This window comes from Pseudoliparis swirei, chromosome 10, assembly GCF_029220125.1.
Source record: "Pseudoliparis swirei isolate HS2019 ecotype Mariana Trench chromosome 10, NWPU_hadal_v1, whole genome shotgun sequence".
NCBI lineage: Eukaryota > Metazoa > Chordata > Actinopteri > Perciformes > Liparidae > Pseudoliparis > Pseudoliparis swirei.
Window position 1 is genome coordinate 7,064,690 of NC_079397.1, and position 19,670 is coordinate 7,084,359.

At 41.2% G+C, this 19,670-nt stretch overlaps 1 protein-coding gene across 2 annotated transcripts in view; it reads right to left on the reverse strand.

The window, feature by feature from the left end:
- LOC130200419 (voltage-dependent calcium channel subunit alpha-2/delta-1-like) overlaps positions 1-19,670 on the reverse strand; it is a 75,229-nt gene that overhangs the window by 12,429 nt on the left and 43,130 nt on the right. Inside the window, exons 7-29 of one of the 2 annotated variants that reach the window (XM_056424690.1) lie at positions 18,521-18,652; positions 17,879-17,948; positions 17,101-17,151; positions 15,351-15,450; positions 13,036-13,194; positions 12,484-12,588; positions 12,315-12,393; positions 11,785-11,834; positions 11,502-11,591; positions 10,939-11,001; positions 10,146-10,229; positions 9,948-10,022; positions 9,337-9,408; positions 9,130-9,201; positions 8,991-9,052; positions 8,339-8,415; positions 4,592-4,652; positions 4,351-4,457; positions 2,197-2,281; positions 1,905-1,967; positions 528-643; positions 363-434; positions 2-69 (exon numbers count right to left, since the gene is read on the reverse strand). In XM_056424690.1, coding sequence (XP_056280665.1) covers positions 2-69; positions 363-434; positions 528-643; positions 1,905-1,967; positions 2,197-2,281; positions 4,351-4,457; positions 4,592-4,652; positions 8,339-8,415; positions 8,991-9,052; positions 9,130-9,201; positions 9,337-9,408; positions 9,948-10,022; positions 10,146-10,229; positions 10,939-11,001; positions 11,502-11,591; positions 11,785-11,834; positions 12,315-12,393; positions 12,484-12,588; positions 13,036-13,194; positions 15,351-15,450; positions 17,101-17,151; positions 17,879-17,948; positions 18,521-18,652 — 1,913 coding nt within the window. Of the gene's footprint in view, position 1; positions 70-362; positions 435-527; positions 644-1,904; positions 1,968-2,196; positions 2,282-4,350; positions 4,458-4,591; positions 4,653-5,178; positions 6,804-8,338; positions 8,416-8,990; positions 9,053-9,129; positions 9,202-9,336; positions 9,409-9,947; positions 10,023-10,145; positions 10,230-10,938; positions 11,002-11,501; positions 11,592-11,784; positions 11,835-12,314; positions 12,394-12,483; positions 12,589-13,035; positions 13,195-15,350; positions 15,451-17,100; positions 17,152-17,878; positions 17,949-18,520; positions 18,653-19,670 lie in introns of those variants that run through there. The other variant, XM_056424691.1, reaches the window with a different exon arrangement.

Here is a 19,670-nt window from a genome sequence, read left to right on the forward strand (position 1 = left end):
CATTGATCTTCTGTGTGGTGTTGATGAAGCTCGCCATCCAGGCACCAATGTCCAGCTTCACACCGACAACTGGGATCAAACACAAAAGATCATGTTGGAACTCTGTGTCAACTTTACTTTATTACCTTTGAAAATACAAACTTGGCCAGGGATCACTGGAGACCAGACAATTTGATATTGTAGTGTGTGTGTGTTTGTGTGTACATGTCAGAGGGAGGAATGGACACATGATGAATAGTGGTCTGTGTCTGTGTGTATCAGAAGGTAAAAGGCCTTATTTGGGTATTATACAGAGGTGGCAGAACGAGACACTCTGAGAAATGAAGAGTGTAAATGTGTAAATATAATGTGAGTGTCCTTACCAGCGGGTTTGAGTAGGATTCCATCAATGTTAAGGTGTACTGCTTTGCTCACCAGGATGGACTCCTCACTCGCTGCAAGAGGAAGAGCAACACTGTGTACGTGTGCATACACACGGAGTACCAGGAAAACACACCCGACACACCTTTATGCCGGCTTCTACTTACTGTTCTCTCTGGAGAGGTAGGGTGTTGGAGTGAAGATGTACAGATCATTGTCCATACTTCTCTTATAGAAACTTGACTCGTAAGTCTCAGCTTCTCCTTCCCAGTTCAGCCCGGCACTGTTGACACATTTACACAAAGCAACACACAAGAAGTGTAGTTAGAATACTGTATCTGGATTTGTTCATGTTGTTTTTTTAGCTTGTAAATGGCAGTGGCTGATACAACACTAGTGGTTGTTAAACATATAATAATATCTGGTGGGATTTTTATGTAGATAGTGGAAGGAAGCCTCAAGGTCCGAATTTGACCCAAAAATGGCTCCACCATGTTTGCTTGTCAAAGCTCTCACTATGTTTATGCATTCTGTACAGAAATGTAAAGAGAGAGAAATGAAAGCATGACAATGAGGCATTCAATTTATCAGTTACTCTCCATCTCAAGCCTCATTACCTTCGCATTGAAAATGCCGGAAGGTTATGTTTTGATCGCCGTGTATTTATTTATTTGTATGCGTGTTATTCGCAAAACTCAAAAAGTATTGAACCGAATCACATGAAATTTGGTGGGATGATTGTTTATTATCCGGGGACCAGTTGATTAGATTTTGGGATCGATCGGGTCAAAGGTCAAAGGTCAAAGGTCATGAACAGGTCAAAATCTTTCGCAGAACTCAAAAAGTATTGAACCGAATCGCATGAAATTTGGTGGGATGATTGTTTATTATCCGGGGACCAGTTGATTAGATTTTGGGATCGATCGGGTCAAAGGTCAAAGGTCATGAACAGGTCAAAATCTTTCGCAGAACTCAAAAGTATTGAACCGAATCGCATGAAATTTGGTGGGATGATTGTTTATTATCCGGGGACCAGTTGACTAGATTTTGGGATCGATCGGGTCAAAGGTCAAGGTCAAAGGTCATGAACAGGTCAAAATGTTCTTGAATCGCATGAAATTTGGTGGGATGATTGGTTATTATCCGGGGACCATTTGATTAGATTTTGGGATCAATCGGGTCAAAGGTCAAGGTCATGGAAAGGTCAAACTCTTTTTTACCATAGCACGATACATTTTTGTCCAATTGGCATGCAACTAATGCCAAAATGTTCATAATTCAATGCCCAATCTTGTGATATGCGAAGGTATGCGCTCTACCGAGTGCCCATTCTAGTTTATAGTGAGTTTTCGGGTGATCACTGGCCTGTTTTTACTTTGCCAGCTACCATCATGACTCAAATCAAATGGCAATGGAGGAAGGAATGTTAAAAATGATACCTATAGAATATAAAGCACTTAATGGGTAAGCTGCAGGTTTTTTAGCAGACCATATCGTAATTCTTTATCAGATAATCACTTGCTCCTGGTGAGCTTACAACGTACCTTTTGGGGTAGACCCGCGTGATCCCTCCATCCGTGGCAACAAATCTGGCCAAGACACCAGGCCTGACAAGCAGAGAAGATAAAGCAATAAAACAATTACAAAACAATTACAAAAACTGAAATATGCCTTTATGCTTGCATGACATTTACTGGTGATGCTGAACTACTTGAAACATCTGTATTCAATTTCCACTACAAAACACCAAGTGACCAAAAAAATGGATGCTACGTTTCCTTATGTTTTGCTGCATCAGGGGAAAATCATTGATGGCAATGTCCGTTCTTCACTTACTGTGAGTCGGTTGCCTTCCAATGCTTGATCAGAGACGAGGTGATGCCAGCATCCAGGAGCAATCGGTTCACCAGCTCTACGTTACCTAAACATCAAAACATCACTTGAGCCTGAACTTTAAGTCACTGCATCTTTTAATACCATTAGTGAGTCTGCATGACCTTTTAGAACGGACATTTTTAAATTTTTATTTTTTATTTTTTATTTATCTAACCAGGAAATGCCTCATTGAGATTAAAAATCTCCTTTACAAGAGTGTCCTGGCCAAGACAGCAGCAGTAGCACATTAAACACAGTTTTAGACTATAAAACATAAAACAAAGACAGACAATATAAAAAAAAAGAAAGATCATTTTTTTGGATCACAGCATGAATAAAACCAAAACTAAGACTCAAGTCGTCATAACCCAGTTCACACAGGTGCACATACCTCAGTCAAAGAAAACATCTACAACCAGATGAACCTACCTCCAACTCTTTCAATCTATTTTTAAAAACACCTAAAGAGGCACATTATTAACTGTCAAATGCCGGAGTAGCTTTAATAGCCAACAAGGAACTTGGGAATATTTAAACATTGACATGACTTTATAGGAAACCAAAATTAAACGCAAATTGAGTGCAATGTGGCAATTAGCTTCAGTTCATAAATTCTGAGATATACAAGCACCAAATGCAATTGAAGAAAACCAATTTGACCAAGTAGAAGTAGGTCTGTGAATAAAAAGGTTGCATCTCAGACACAAATAGACACAATCTTACAGTGAAGCTCGAGCAATGAATGAACCTATGTATTCAAAGTCACAAAAAGTATTGATGAATGTGCCAAATGCTGCCGAGGTGTAGGTGGTTGGGTTGGTATAGGTGTAACACAATCTTCTTTCGAGACCACATGACAAAAATAACAAGCGATAAAAGCCGCTCGCCCATTTTTTTGGCACTGCCAGCCACTTTGAACTCTGCGACGACCAACTTCAAGTCCATTAACATCGAGGCTCGTCGCTCGCTGTACCCCCACCACTCCTCAGGCCTTTATGACACACCACACACATCAGAGAAAACAGCTGGTGTAACACTTTATCCCCCCCCCCGCCTATTCCACCTTCCCTCCTCGTGCCGTGGTTTTCATTAGGGATTCTTTATTAAGGGCAGCCCAGGAATTCCTAATGTACTTCAACTTCTTCGCCACTGCAGTGGCTTAACCAAGTAAAGCATGTAACGATACTCAGGCCGCCAATAGTCCACATGGGCCGCTGGACTCCCTGTGGACTCTGTTAAATGAGCAGCTAATAACGGTGAAAGTAGTATTTCAATTGGGTAAAAAGTTGTATTGCATTGATCACGTCGAGATGTTTGAACTAAGTTCTCAAAACTGGAAATCGTCAAACCCAAATTAAAGGAGATCTGTTATAAATACCCGGGGACCTTCTGTTTAACTCAATGAGCGGCAAAAAAGTGAGCGCTGCGTATCGATGCGAGAAATTCTCAATACGCATGCGAGAAATGGAAAGGATGTTAATGCGTTGGTCAGATGTTTAGGAGAAGGTCCGCTGGCCCCTGATTTGTGTTTTATTGCTCCTCTTGTGCTCCTGGCTTGACGTGTCCTGCTCTTTCTCACAAACACACGGTAATTGGATGAGGTCGAGCGGCTATAGGTGGGGTGTGGAAGGCATATTACTGGTGAATATTGTGTGTGTGCGAGCGTGTGTGTGTCACATCTAAGCCGGCGTGCCTTACACATGTGCACTCAGGCGTGTGATGGTCAGACTTTTAGAGTTAGCATCAAATGGGTAACACGAACACAGGGGTTCCACATCACAAAGCTTTGCCCGGTCATGCACACCAAACCATCAAGCCAGACTTGTATTTCACTGCAAAGAGAGACCTTTGGGAATAGGTTTTTGGTTGGCGCTCTTCCATTAAATGTTCAATGCACACCTCAATATCAAGCCAGATGGCTGAGATTCATTCACATATACACACAACTGCAAATGCTGTGAGGCTGAGCAGCTCTTTGAGATGTAAATACTGTGGCAGTGTACGATAAGATCCAGTGTAAAAGCTTGTGTTCTCGAGATGAACGCCTTCGTTAAAAGGCACCCGGAGCACGTCAGGTAGGGAGACGTTTCTCAGAACACATTTTGTGATACTCACACATGGGGTTGTTTGGAGTCTTTGTGTCGATGTAATCGTTGAACTCGATGAGGAACTCAGTGTTGTTTTTGTTCTTGTCCGGTGGCTTTAAGTCCTTGCAGTAAACCCTGTGGGAAACAAAAGCATTCTTTTAGGGTTGAAATTGCACCTCTAAGCCATGTCATGGTCGTCGTGTTGGGAGTTGAAAGAAAATATTTTTTCTGAATGGTTATGAAAATGTAAATGTAAATAAACTACCTACCTCGGTGCGATAAACGTGTAGCCGTATTCATCGAACTTGTCCGCCATCAGGCTTTCAGAAACTGGTGAGAGGTACAAAGTATTATTGATCTTCCTCTCCTGCAGGTTAATATTACGCTTACATCAATCAGAAATGAGCATTGTGTGCAGCTGAGATAGTGCTCCACAGGGTAGAATGTAACACCTGTTGAATATGTAACGGCGCATTAATCAGAGGAAGCCCCGACGGGGAAAACATGAGCACCATCGCTCCACATGTGTAACACGGCCACATGCCTTGAATTTCACTCTTATGCTTCATATATTTAGTCAAAATGCAAGGTAGAATGGTAACGTGATGGGCTGGCACTCACCAAGAGAAAATAGGAGAAACCCAAAAGCTATATTTACCACTTAAAATCATAAAAATGTCGAAGTGAAACTAACTCTGTGGACAGTTTTACACTGCACATAAATGACACACTGTAAAGAATACAGTCTTGCACACACACATCAGGTATAAATAAGAAGGACCATCATGCTTTGGGCTAACGAGGCTCACAAACAAGAGGAAAGACATTAAAGTGAAAAGGAGAAAATACTTGCCATCTTTCCCTGGAATGGAAAAGAATCCCACCAGAGAGAAAGTGGGCGAACAAGAGAATCATCCCCCGGGGAGGTAAAGACGAGAGGGAAAAGAAAGGCGGGGGGGGGGAAGGAAAAAAAAGACAGGGTAAAACCACAGGGGTCAAAGGTGACACAATATTTTATTCAGAGAGCGAGTCCTGAATAGAAATATTGCACTCCAAACAAACGGTTGTAGGCCCTTTGGATGTAAATGGAGACAGCGCTGATGGAAAACACAAAGAGCGGACTTAGAAATGTGGTCAGACATTTTTAAAGTCATGATTTAGAAGTGTCTTTAGCATTAGTATTACCATGCTTTTGGTGGAGGGGCAAAGTGCACTTGAGTGATGTATTTGCATTACAATACTGCACATAGGAGTCAAATTAACCACAGCTCATAACCTTAACGTTCCTTTGACATTCTCCAAAGCATGTCACATCGACAGTTGATTATACTGTACAGCAACATTTCTCATGACGACATGGGCTGCTCCTCGTCCTCTTTTGGTGGTCGTGATCGGGAAATAATTGCACCCATGTGTTTTTTCTTTGATATTCGGTCACCACTTACTAATCCATCAGAGTATTTAGTAATGATGAATAGCATGGAGATTTGGGGAGTGACGACTGCTTATATTTTCTGCACTCTCTCAGGCCTTTTCACACCGACGATGACACTCCCGCTGCCCCCTCTGTGAATAACTGAATCAGTGCAATATCTAAGACGTGCAGCTACAATCCATCCTGATGTGGATGGATTTCAGCATGACTCAATCTCACGCACGGCAACATTGAAGTCAACGACCTCCATCAACTTCACAAATCTATGTGGGGATGAGGACATGATATGTTTCCAGTTTGTGTTCGCCCTTTAGAAACAGAATAAAGCGGACAGAAATGTGGGCTTTGGTTTCAGTGAACCCGCAGAGGGCTTAAATGTGTTCTGTGGAGAGAGTTTTTGATGCAATGACCACAAACAAGACAGGACGGATGACAAAGCGCACAGAAGGACGAAGAGAAGAGATGAAGCCGAGTGAGCTAAAAGGGATTCTGTCTTTCATTAGGACTTATTTACTTATTTAACAAGGTTGTAAAACTCAGTGAGTCAAGGAGAGGAAACTAAAGAAAACACAGCGACTCATGTTGTGGGTGCAGACTCACCGCTTTCTCCTTTATGGCTTCACCTTTTAATAACGCAAAAACACCCTGTCCTCTGTTCTTCCTGCTACAGCTTAGTGCCAAAACCACATCTGAGGGCCATTGGAACAGGTGTGTGTGTGTGTGTGTGTGTGTGGGGGGGGGGGTGTCAAATGCATGCATCGTGCAGACAGACATCTGCGGCACGCTGTGTGGGCGTGCATTGCATGCGAAGCTCCTGAGTCCAGACGCCCGCTTGAGTCAGTGCAACAGTATTGTCATTATGAATCAGAAGCCACAAAATGAAGAAAAACAGAAAAACAAAGTGCTTGTGCGTTCATGAGTCGGCAACACAGCATACGATGGACCAATTGGAAGAGACGGCACATCCAAAGTCTGCTGGTAGTGTGCGAGAAACCGGACAGGGGTCAGGAGGTAAAGCACAGGAGGAGAATACTTGCCCAAAAACGCTGCGAGGGGGCGAGGGGGCAGGGTCCAAGACACCAGGAATGGTCAAGAGTTGAGGAGGGCAGGAGAACAGGAGGGAGGAGGATGCAAAGATGAGGAGAGGAAACAGGGAATTGGAAAAGAGAGCCGGAAAGGAAATAAGCCAACAAGGTCACCCACAATATTTTATTCAAATGGATTTTTGAATAATAATATTGGATCCAAATGCACGAAACGCTCAGTTTAGGACGGTTACGATGTACTGTGTGTGTGTGTGTGTGTGTGTGTGTGTGTGTGTGTGTTAATGGTGAGGCAATGGGGGAAGAAAACCTGTCCATGAAGTCATTGTCTGCTATTTGTTTGAACATCAACTTGCAGATACTTGCATTTTCTTACCAATGTATTGTTATTACAACGTTATTTACTCTCTCTGGAAGTGAGTCAGCTGCAAACCGACAACTAGTTCTAAAAATGACCAAAGTCATATAATCTTTTTAAATCAATGTTCGTGTCCTCTGGTCTCATTTTTCATTGAGCCTCTATCAGCTGCCAAGCCAATAACAACAGCTCCGACATTCGAACATGCGTAAAGCATCAACAAATAGAAGCGGGTCCCTGTTCACGACCGCACTTAATTAAGCTCCAGCTAGCAAAAAATGTAGGCGATGAAATGTTCACTGTGATGGATTACTGATGTCATGCAAGCTTCGAGTCTCTGCCAGTTGAGTTTCCCAGCTTTCTGGAATAATGAGTGCAGCCAATTGCCGGAAGGTGGGACATTAGATTTCTTATGTGTAATGTGGACCAAAAAACATACGGACAAAGGGACAGACTCTTAAAAAGAACACACACACGCACGCATATTATAAAACTGTCCTTTGTGTAACTCTATGAGTCAATTTCATCTTTACTAGTGGGAACAGACAGTACTCAAGAGACACGAGATGACAGCACCACATATGGAACCTCTGTTCTACTGTATGTGTGCAATAGGCTTGATCATGAACACATCCAAACAGCCAATTGAACACACACACACACACACACACACACACACACACACACACACACACACACACACACACACACACACACACACACACACACACACACACACACACACACACACACACACACACCTACACACACCTACACACACACACACACACACACACACAGAGAGTGAGTTACTTAGCTGTAAATGAATTGATGATGTGTGAAAGGGGATACTGGAGCCACTCGTCCTGCTGTCTGGCAACAAAAGCTTTGAGCGGCATCACAACCGAGGGTGTGCGTTGCCATAGCGACACAAGAGGCGAGGGCATGCAGGGGGACATATCGATGTGTGTGCTTTTGTACAGTATGTATACTGTGGTGCATGGGTCACCATACGTGATGGATAGGAACCATGAGCTGAGGCACGAGTGCTTCTCATGCCCCGAGAAAAATTAGCAATACTTTTTAAACCAGCAACATTAGTCTAGTGTCTGTATTAATGGAAGATAAATAAAAACCTAAGAATGGAACAAGCGACTAAACTGATTGAGATGGCACTTACATTTTGCCTGCGTGATCGTGTCGGCGATTTTGGCCTTGATGTAATGCATACTGTAGTCAGGAAGGACCAGAGCCAGGCTGAGAGAAGACACACACACACACACACACACACACACACACATCATAACAATGGTTATTAAATAATATGATTACATATATATTGTATCACCTTATGGATTTCTGTAAAATAAAATGTACAACTGATTTTATTCTTGTAAATCTATATTTCTGTGTCACTACTGTGCTGACTCAAGCGTTCCATTGTCTGAGGAAATCACCTCCTGAGCACGATCTGGCTCAACCAATGTAAAAATATACGATAACAACGTTGCATGACCCCCGCTTTGTTTTGAGACGAAAATCATCACAGCATATCTTTCAGTAAGTTCTGCTCAGCGTGTTTTAGCAGAAGGCTGAATTTCTGCCCCTCGTGTCTTCATGAGATCTTTCTCAAGTGGGCCTGGACTTTGTCCTGAACTTAAGACCACAGTCCAGCTCCAGTCAACAAAATTGGTCTTGTGCAATTACGCCGAACATTTTTGCAAACTGTGTCAGTCCAAAGCGTCTGGAGTTCCTCTATGTGTAAGTGTGTAAATTTGGTAAAAAGTACTTAACACATGCGATGGATTTATCACTTAATAGATGATATTTACCTGTAATCTGTCCCCTTCACTGGAGCATAGGTGTACGTCCTCTGACCTACGTCAATGTAGCGCTTTGAGGACAACAGTTTGGTCAGTACACATTACAGGTCCTCAGCAAAGTGTTTATGCCCTTTCAAAATAAAATTACCTCATCTTGGGATTTCACCAATGTAGACATGGTGTAATTCCCTGTATTACCGTCGATCATTTTTTTTCTGATCTGTTGACCAAACAACCAAACAGAAATCAACAAATCAATTAAAACAAACATACCCTCTTTACAAATTAGCGTTTCTTTCTTTCTTTCTGATGAGCTCATGGAATCATAAGACTTTAAAGTGTGTATTTTCCAAACCTCCACTTTGAACGAATTCTCCAGCTCTGCATCCAAGAAGTCCAGCGTTACAGATTCATGAAACTTGGCAGTCTACATGGAAATGCAAGCAAATATTATAATTTATATCAGTGGTGCTTTGACTATGAAGGAGAACAATTAAGAAGTAAACATCAGTCCCCAAAACAGATTCAGATAATTACATTTTTGTAACAGGGAACGAATCCTGGAGAAATATAAATATTGACTCTGACTTTTGAAAGTTGTAAACATCTGTGACCAACGTGTGCATATGTGATTTACAAGAAGAGTTTACGTCTCAAAGGTCAGTGAGAAAACATCTTGCCATGTCTCTGCAGCAGAGAGACGCTGTGCCGTGTCATTATAATGCTAAAACAATATTTAAAAAGGTACATTCTGCAAAAATGTCGTGATAGGAATTCCTTATGGGTCGCAAAAGACAATAATCGTTATGTATTCTCAGTCTGAAAAGCCCATTGACTATCGTGAATGTCATGTTTAACTTCCAGGTTTGACCAATATTAATGTGCAACTAATGTGTTTTAGCGAGACAGACAGAACTGTCTGTAGCAAAAGAAAACATCTGGTTGCTCTTGAGTGATTTGTCTTACACTTGGCAGGAGATTAGGGTGGAGCAGCACGTATCCATTGGGGTCGATGGCAAAGTAGTAGCCATTTGGTCCGAACTGCAGGGATGAGGAAATATACAGTGAATGGAAAGATGGAGGAAACCATGTACTAAATATATAATCTACTGTGTAAATAGGCTGGTGTCTGTGTGTGTTTATTCATGTAGTGTGTGCTTTTACAGTAAACCGAGGCGTCAGTCTCTTGATATCTTCCAGGGAGACATCAATAGCCATAACCCCCAAGATGAGCTGGTTCTGAGTTTTCTGAGAGAGAAAACAAAGAAGAGGAAGTCAGGCTTAGAAAGAGCCACTGTGAGACCCACTTCAGAGTCTTGTTGTTCTTTCGGGATGAGTCCAGTCCCTCTGTGCACTCTGAACGAGTTCACGGAAATGGGGTGCAATAGAAATCTGGACAGCCTCATTCCCAAAAGCTTTACATGCCGCCATGAGTCACTGACAAGGCATTTCCAGCCTTCGCGTCCCGCCATAGCGGAGGTAACCCCGAGTCCTTCGAGGTAGACATGTAACCTCATCTTGAAGCACTTAGCTACCGGATCATTTGTCTCTCTGATCTGCAGGTTTTGATCTCTTTCTGATATTTTTTTTGTTGCTTCATGGTATGATAGAGCGTCTTCCTGTGGAGACACGTGGGAGAGCTTCCGAGGGACCTCCGCTTCAACAAAGGATACAAGGAAGGAGGAGGTTGAAAGCCAAGGATGAGACGATGATTGAGTAGTATTCATGTTATGTGTTTGCTTTTTTTCCTGCTTTTTTTTGTCGTCGTCTGGTAAACATTATAGCGTGTCACAAAACGGTAGACTTGAGGGGTCAAAGAGTCAGACGTACAGTACATGTTGGATTCAAACAAGTGTGTGAATAAAGAAACAATGGAAAGTTTAATACAAAAAAGGTAGAACTTACAATGAATGTGTCTATAAAATAAACAAGTGTATTTAAAAGTATCTTTGTTCACCTTTGAGCCTGTGTTGGTCTTGTTGAAGACGGGCAGAGTGCCAGTGATGACCAGGCCGAGCTCCTGGAAGACATGCAACATATTTATAGCTATTAGCAATGGAAGTCAATCAATGACACTCGTGACATAAATTCACATTATAACCACATGGTGTTTGATCGATGTCTCTCAACAATAAAAACAAACATTAACCAGCAGCCGCTTGACAAAATGATCTGTTCACCGTCACAGAAAGGCAAGAGACGTTTGTGACGGCGAGCAGGTCAATTCAGTCCCACGCGTTGACGGCTTCTTATCGGCGAAACGAATGACAACACCCAAACTATTTGGATCAGTTTACCCGACTGGTTTCTTATCTACGCTGTCGCCCGAAGGCTCATTTTGACAGAAGCTTGAGTGCCGCGGGGCAGCTTGTGAATGCAGTGAATATTTAACGCTGGAATTCTTCATCTGACAGAAAACTCTTTGGTTTTTCTCTCATTCCGGCAGCACTATGTTATTAACTACAAAGGAAAACTATTTTCCCACGAAGTGCATTCAGTATTTACACAGAGAGTGCATACCAGTGCATCCAGGTAGACGTTGGTCCACTGAACCTGCTTGGCCCTTCTGTCAGCCTTAACCATCGGCCGGCCCAAAACATCCAGGTACTCCTGCAGAGAAGAACGAGAGACAGGCTTCAAGGGTTTTATTCATCACATGCACATCGGGCACTCCACCACAAGAGGGCACCATACACAACTGGTAAAGTGCGCTAGGTCGAGGGCTGGAGCCACAGACGAGTACAGTAGGAATCATTTGTGCATAAATAAGAGTCATTTTGGTTGCGTTGTCATTTGAGTTTACCTGAGTGTTGATTCTGATGGCACCAATAGATGGGATCTCATAATAGTACCCTGAGACAAAGATATAAGCTTATTATAGTATTCATTGTGACATTTCATTTCGATGAACTCGCCCCATTTACTTTACGTATATATAAAAGCTCAAATGGTCAAATAAGCACATTTTAACAACACAGCATATTCATATTTATCTACTTTTCTAATGTTGTCCGTCATTTTAGGTTGAAGAATCCAAAATTGTTAAATTATCTTAAAGGGTTATTCTGGAGTGTTTTTGATCATGTAAAAAAACAAAAACAAGCTGTGCTGACAAAAACCAAAATATTGTGTATTTGTGTTCACCAGCTGTTCATAATTGAAGAAATTACATTTTTCTTGTGCGTTAATTTTTTTTTCATAATGTAGGACGCATTAACTTCAAAGTGGTTCTTTGTGTTAGTTTAGATCTCAGTTGGTCTCTTTATATTATTTTAATCATCTTCATCATACCAAAGAATACACATTGTGACGATGTCTAGTGAAACGTGGCACCTTTATTAGCGCAGGCCATCCACTGTATTGGTCCTTTGTCATAGTTGTGTTGGCCTACTGAAAATGTAAAGATGCGCACCTGTGAGGAAAAAAAGAAGAAGAGTAAAACAATTTGAATATGGTCGTTCTGCTGTAGTTCGCTCTTTGAATATCTTGTTTCCAGTCTCACCGCTTGCTTGGGGTTGTATTTTTTAAAGATATCCTCTGCCCTCTCTTCTCCTCCATCAGTGAAGAGCATGATGATCTTGTTACAATTGGCCCTTGTCACATTCATCTTGGGGATAACAAAGTTTGGATTTTAACCACTATTTAACAGAGGAAAATAATAAAACAACAAATGAATATGTTGTTAGGAACAGTAACAATAGTTCAAGGCTCTCGTAATGCATATTATTTATGCATATGCAGACGATGGCAAGGGAAACGGGAGCTCTTGCTCGGCTCCAAAAATCTGCAATGCCCGAAAAAAACACAAGAGTACGCCATATACTTATTTTTAAATGAGGACAACTATTGGGATTCCTATGTTCCACCATTATTTTCATAATTTAATGAAAATGATGAATTAAATGGACATAACTTATATCAGACGAGAAGAAGAGGGTTTCATCAACGTTACCATCCCTAGCATTATCCACCAATTCACACATCCTCCTACGCCATGATGCTATCCAGATAGCACGGACATATTCCACCAAGCACGCCCACGCTGACGCTCTACCTGCGCGAGCTGCTCAAAGGCCAGCTCGAAGCCGCCTCTGTAGTTGGTGGTACCCTTGGCCGTGATGTTCTGCACGGCGTCTTTCAGCATCCTCTTGTTGCGGACGTTGGCCTGCACCAGGTTGGCAAAGCACGCCGCGTGCGTGGCCTTGTCATTGAACTGGAGGGAAGAGGGAAGGAGGGATGACGGGAAGTGGAGGGAAGGCACTCGCACATATTTTCTGTTAAATATGCGGCCTGTTTTCTCTTTGTCACACAGTGTCCCCTAGCGTATTGGCTTGGCTTAAGATCAAAGTATTTTAGGAGATGAATTAAATGTATTCAATTTGACATCAAATAAAATTAAAATGAATTATTGGTCAAATGTTATAACTTTAATGACTTCAAGTTCTTGGCTCTTGCTGTTGCACAAATTTGTCAGATGTGAAATGAAATCAGTCTTAATCAAAATCTGCACAGACCGAAGGGAGCTATAGTAGCAGAAGGAAGGATTGGCAGGAGAGCAGGTAGGGATGTGAAGACAGTGGCATAAGGAGGTAAAAAACAAAACAAAACAAAGAGCTTGATTATGGAGGGATTATGACGTAGAGACAGACATTACTCTGACTGGTCACAGTACAAGTACACAGCTCGACAAGTAAAGAAGATTAATACTGGTGAATAGTTAATGTAGAGGCACAGATGAACTGGAGGTTCAATTCATGCACACACACACACACACACACACAAACACACACACATACACACCCTATGGAGAACTGGGACATGGCTCATTAATACCCAACATCTGTTTTAGCCAAGACTGCATACTTTGCAATCATGATATATGTGAGAAAAAAAACCATTAAGACATTCATAAACAAGTGTACAAACACACACACACACACGCACACACCGAACGCTGCACAAATACTGGTTGCATGACTAAATTGCACTTTTTGCTTAAGTCGTCCTCCTTAACATCAAAAAGTCGAGGTGTAATTATATCACATACAAAAGCTGACATAAAAGTACTCATACAATCTTACATAAAATGTCAAATGAGTGAGAAGATAGTGCAGATCGGCCTTTAGAGGCTTAAACTTCGTGATCATTGAGTACAATGACAAGAGTGGCTCTGAAGTCAAGTCATTGTGAGTTGCCCAAGTTAATATAATAGAATGAACCAGGGGCTTCGGCCACGAAAACTGCAAAGTTATTTTCCGAAGCATAAAGAAATGTTTCAGAGATCATGCGACACTAAAAGAACAAGGACCATGACAGCAAAGGACACACTTTCACGCAGTTTATGCATCGTTGCGTCTTTTCTTTTCTTCACATTGGGTTGTGTTTTTTCCAAACACTGAAGGACGCTGCAGCTCACGGTGACCGTTTCCACACATTGAATGTTTTCATTCATGCTGCCAAGACACGTCCTTGAAAAAGATTCACGCCTACACACAAAACAATAGGAAGGAGTTGTGCGTGAGAACTTCTGACTTATAGAATATATCTTAAAATATCTCAGACGCCGTAATAAAAGCTCAGAAGAACAGCATACTGTAGGAAGGCATGTTCTTCAAAGATGTTTGTGTGTATAAAAATATACGGATTGAATAAAGAATAAAAATGTTGCGCAAGAGGACCTTTTTTTTTTTTTCAATCTTGTCCTGCAAATCAATTCCAGTGTGACTGGCTATCGTACATCTTCAAGAATACTCAAAATCCTCCAAAAGAAGGAAATAACCACTGTAAGCACTTAAGCGTGTGCTCTTCTTTTTTCACTCAACTAATCGTGCAATCAAGCATGAATCTGACTTTTGCAGAAATTGAGCTTCAAATGATGATGGATGAATATTTTCCTCCATCCTGTTGTCAGTGAATCTTTTGTGCCTGAGCGTTCTCCAGGGCCGGAACCTTCTCCCGTACACGCCACCGATTCAAAGTGCGGGTCATGAATGCAGCACGCGTTCATTCCTCAAACTTATCTCGTGGCATTTCAGGGTTCGCTCAAGCTGTGTCATGTGTTCGCGCCATCAGGCAGACATACTTGGATTCAGCTCTGATGTCACTCATATCCACAAACATACACACACACACACACACACACACACAGAGCATATATATACATAAATGTATATGTATATAAATATATGCTCACACACATTCTTTGAGTCAGACAAATGACCACACAAGAACGCACGCATCCATGCACATCTGTATTCATGCATACATGAAGAGATAGAAAGTTGAGTATTTATAAAGTAAATATGAGCAGAAACCACATTTGTTTTCCAGTGGAGATGAAATCAAAGTATCAGCTGTGGGAATACTCACGTAGACCACGTTCACGTAGTCGTCGTCGGAGAGCGTCTCCAGCATCTTGCTGACCGACGTTCGGATGAGTTTGAGGGTGAGCCCCGAAACGCTGCCGCTCCTGCAGTGTGGCAATAATAAGAGGTTTTTGGTTTTACTAAATAAATCAATATATCAGTTTTTCTTTTTTAATAAATTTGCAAACATTTCTACATTTGTTTTTTTTCTGTCAAGTTGGGGTGCTGAGTGTAATGAGAAATAAAATGAACTTTTTGGATTTTAGTAAATAGCTGCAATGAAACAAAGATACCGTACCCACGGTATACAGTATGTTCTTATGCCACCACAGTCCAATAGGAAAGTGTATATAGATGAATCTAAATCAGGGCGCTGAATAAAGCGTCAGTACATCTCTAAAACATGATTATGCAAAACAAATTAATGTTGCTATGTGGCGAGTTGCCGAGATACCTTACTATGCCCAATAAATTGAACAGACTCAACAACTGACGTTGCCATCTGTAAAGCCTTCTGCCTACACACTGGTTTCTTCAACATGCAAGATATAGTATTATCCATCACATTTGTTAGAATTAGTAATCTTCCTTTATGACATGAGTTTAGTGCCATTTACTGGGCTAATATCTCACACAAACTGTGAATATTAGCGTTAAACATTAATAACAAAATGTCTGTGTTCCCATGGAAGTCTTTCCTAAAACAAGATGGGGACCCTGAACAGATTCAGCGCTCAGTTGGTCCCTGCAGATATAACGAGGAGTGGAGTTCCTCTCGTGACTCTTTCACCCGAGCATAACACAGGCATCTTTTAATGTCTAATAAGCCTCATCAATCCTCTGTGTGCCATTACCAGAGCTGTGTTAAGTGCTGCAAATGGACACATTTACTTTTTTATTCATCATATTGCGTTGTCATTTTTGCCGGTGCCATGAGTGCTATTCGTAATGACACTTTACCAAAGCACACTCATAATCACATGCTCCTGCATGCAGCAAGACGTCCTCGCTCCTTTAGTTGTGGTCAATAATTCAGTAAAAAAAGGAAAAAATATGGTGAATTATTAGCAATCATTAGGTAAATAAATACAGCTATACATGCTATTAGAAAGACATTAAAAGGATAGGACTCACGTTTTCTATATTTTTCTCATGGTCACCAAGACATTGCTAAAACTGGAGTAAATGACACATTTGGTGCTCTAGTCTGGTGGGAATAATTTATTTGTGGGATTGATTTAAGATAAACTACAGAAGCCATGTTCATGGGACTGAAGGGACATATCACCAAGTGCAACAGCTCTTTTCAGCTTCAACAATAATACAAATATGGAATATTGTCCATATCCTTTACGCTTGCTTCCCATATCAGTGCGAGCCCTTTTCCTCCACAACAAAACAAGTTGATGCTACCTATACAGTGTACACTATAACGCAAACTATCAAACTGTTGACCAATATGTATGTGAATCATTTGTAGTTTGTTGGATTCTAAATTGTTTTTCTACTGTGTGACCGTGGGAAATACAGAATACGGTTTCTTCAAAAAGCAAAACCTAAAATTTGTAGGCGTAAATCATTCATCACAGGAAGAAACAACTGGACTGTAAATGATGAAGTCGCAGGATACCCTCAGCGTCACACGTGGAAGTGGCCGCGGGCGCAGCACAGTCAGAAGCGTAGCATCGGGGGCTTTCTGGCGCACACAAATAAAATAGAATATGACTGAAATGAATGATGAGGTCGTCACTCACGCGTCCACCAGGATGAGCATGTCCTTGGGTGACGCTGCCCCCTGAATGTACCTGGTGAGTAATAACAGACACGCACATGAAGGTCGTGGACATTGAGTACACGAAGAGACGTCCAGCATACAAAAGGGATTCATTATAACACTGGAGACATTCTTTTTCAAACCAATTTCTAAGGAATCTACAAGCACACACACTCCAGCACATGATACCTTACACTTTGCAGTTGCATCACTCTCATCCTTCTTAATTAATTAAATATCGCTCTCTAACATTTGCTTTTGACATAAATCTGACCGATTCATTCTTTTTTAATCTTTAATGCTCTTCTTCCATTTCTTTAATAAACAAACAGTTGTGCGCCTTCGTTCAGAGCTCAAGAGCTCAATAGTTGACATTTAATAACATGGTTAAAAGAGTATTGATAGCTTCGAACCAGATTGCAATCCTTTTTAAGAGACTAATGAAGCTTCTGTATTGGTAACATTTATTCTACAGATACTTAATCATCACACTGCTCTGATGTGTTTGAGTGGGTTTGGGTAGACACCTGGATTTGATTGTTTTAAACTGTGTTTCTGTATCCAAGTCCTTATGTGTAATCTGATTATGCAACACGGCAGAAGGGTTTTTGCAAATTAATCTTTAATTTGATTAATTACACAGGTAGATTGAATGAGCCACATGTAGGCCCTTGACAAATACTACATAAATGACTTATGATGAGATTATTAGAGACACAGAAACAAAACTGCACTTTCCATAATGAGTGTCTACTCACCACGGTCGCCTTCGAACATCATAGAGGTCGATCTTATCGGCCAAATTGCTTGAGTCAGTCCAAGGGGATGCTGGGAAGACAATGGGAAAAAGGAAAATATTTTTACTGCACATTCAAATTGGGTTAAATACTTACTGGTAAAAAACACGTCTTACATATATGACCTTAAATATTATCTTAATATGTTTTATATTCAAAGAATAGTTGTACTTTTTGAGGAATCAAATATATTGGCTTTCTTAATGGTAACTTGAGCTAGGAGGCTATTAGCTTAGCTTAGCATACATACTGGCAGCAGTGAGAAGCTAGCCTGACTACAACGTTTAAGAATTGTTGTATCTCCTTTGTTTGATTTGTACAATGTTTTTGAGATATAGAGGACAATTCAAAAGTGACATCTGCAGTAATACATAATAATATGATTTTAACAGAGAAAAAGTAATATATGAATTGTACCTTCGCCTAAAGTCACAAGAAAGAGTGATCAGCTGACAGTACAACTGTGATTAGAAATATTTTCTGGTGTTTGCATGAATCTGCCTGCCACATTGTGAAATGGCACTTTGGAGGCAATTATCTCTCCCTGAGCAAAGGAAGGTCAGCGGCAGTTGGAGTAACTCCATTGGCTCATGAGCTGCTCACCTGGGAAGTACCGAGCCAATCCGGTGGCCGAGCCAAACACCTGCCAGAGGAGTGAGGGATCTTCCTCTTTGTTTTTTCGGAAAACATCTTCCAAGGCCTCTGTCCAATTTAGCTCATTCAAAATGATGTTTGCTGGAACACACACACACACACATTCCTAAATTACCAACAGTGGTCTTCCATTCTACTCTAAACAAGTGTGGAATTCTGTTTCTGGCCCTTTTGAAATAAAATGGAAAATAACACACACACACACATACAGATAAGTGAGTCATATTTGTGAAGAAGTAAAACATCATTGAAATCACTCAAAAAAAATGTCACGGCTTTTCAAAAAACATTTATTTTTAATGCAATTCTGTCAAAGAAACCAGCCCAAAAGCCAGCCACACATACACAAACAAACACACACACACACACACACACACACACACACACACACACACACACACACACACACACACACACACACACACACACACACACACACACCGACAAAAACAACATGATCCAATTAGATATTTCTGGATTGAAACAAAAATCATCTTCCGGGCACTCGGGGGACAGACGTACAGTAAACAATTTGTTTACCTGTGTCTGCAGGAGCTCTTACTGATTTAATGCTCCAAGAATTTAGTTTGGTCAAAAAAGGCAGCGCTGTGCCTCGGAGAGTGGGCTGCATGTCGAATTGAAGCTGTTTATGACTCATACTGTATGTGGGTGTGTGTGTGTTTAGATTCCCCATATCTGTGTTTTTCTGTGAAAGTAAAAAATGGTAATACTACTAATAAATAGACCTCAGAACGGGACAGGGGTCTCTTAAATGGTAAAAGTTTTTGCTGAGGCAGACTCTTACTGGACAGATAACTAAGCTATGTGGTTAAAAGGGAGTAAAAAGGACTGTACTCGTAACTAAGTTACTTATTATATTTACAAATCAGCAAAAAGATACACAATGTCCAGTTGGTACTATTTTCTTGGGATAATAGCCACCAAGAAAAACTCAGTGTACTCTTTTCACTAAGTAAATAAGGAATGACCAGCCTAGAAAAATATTTTTTTTCTTTCACCCTCCCACTTCTCCCTCGTCCGGTGGGTCTCACGCTCCCTCTGGCTCCTCACTCCTTCCTCTCCTCACTACCACCTCTTT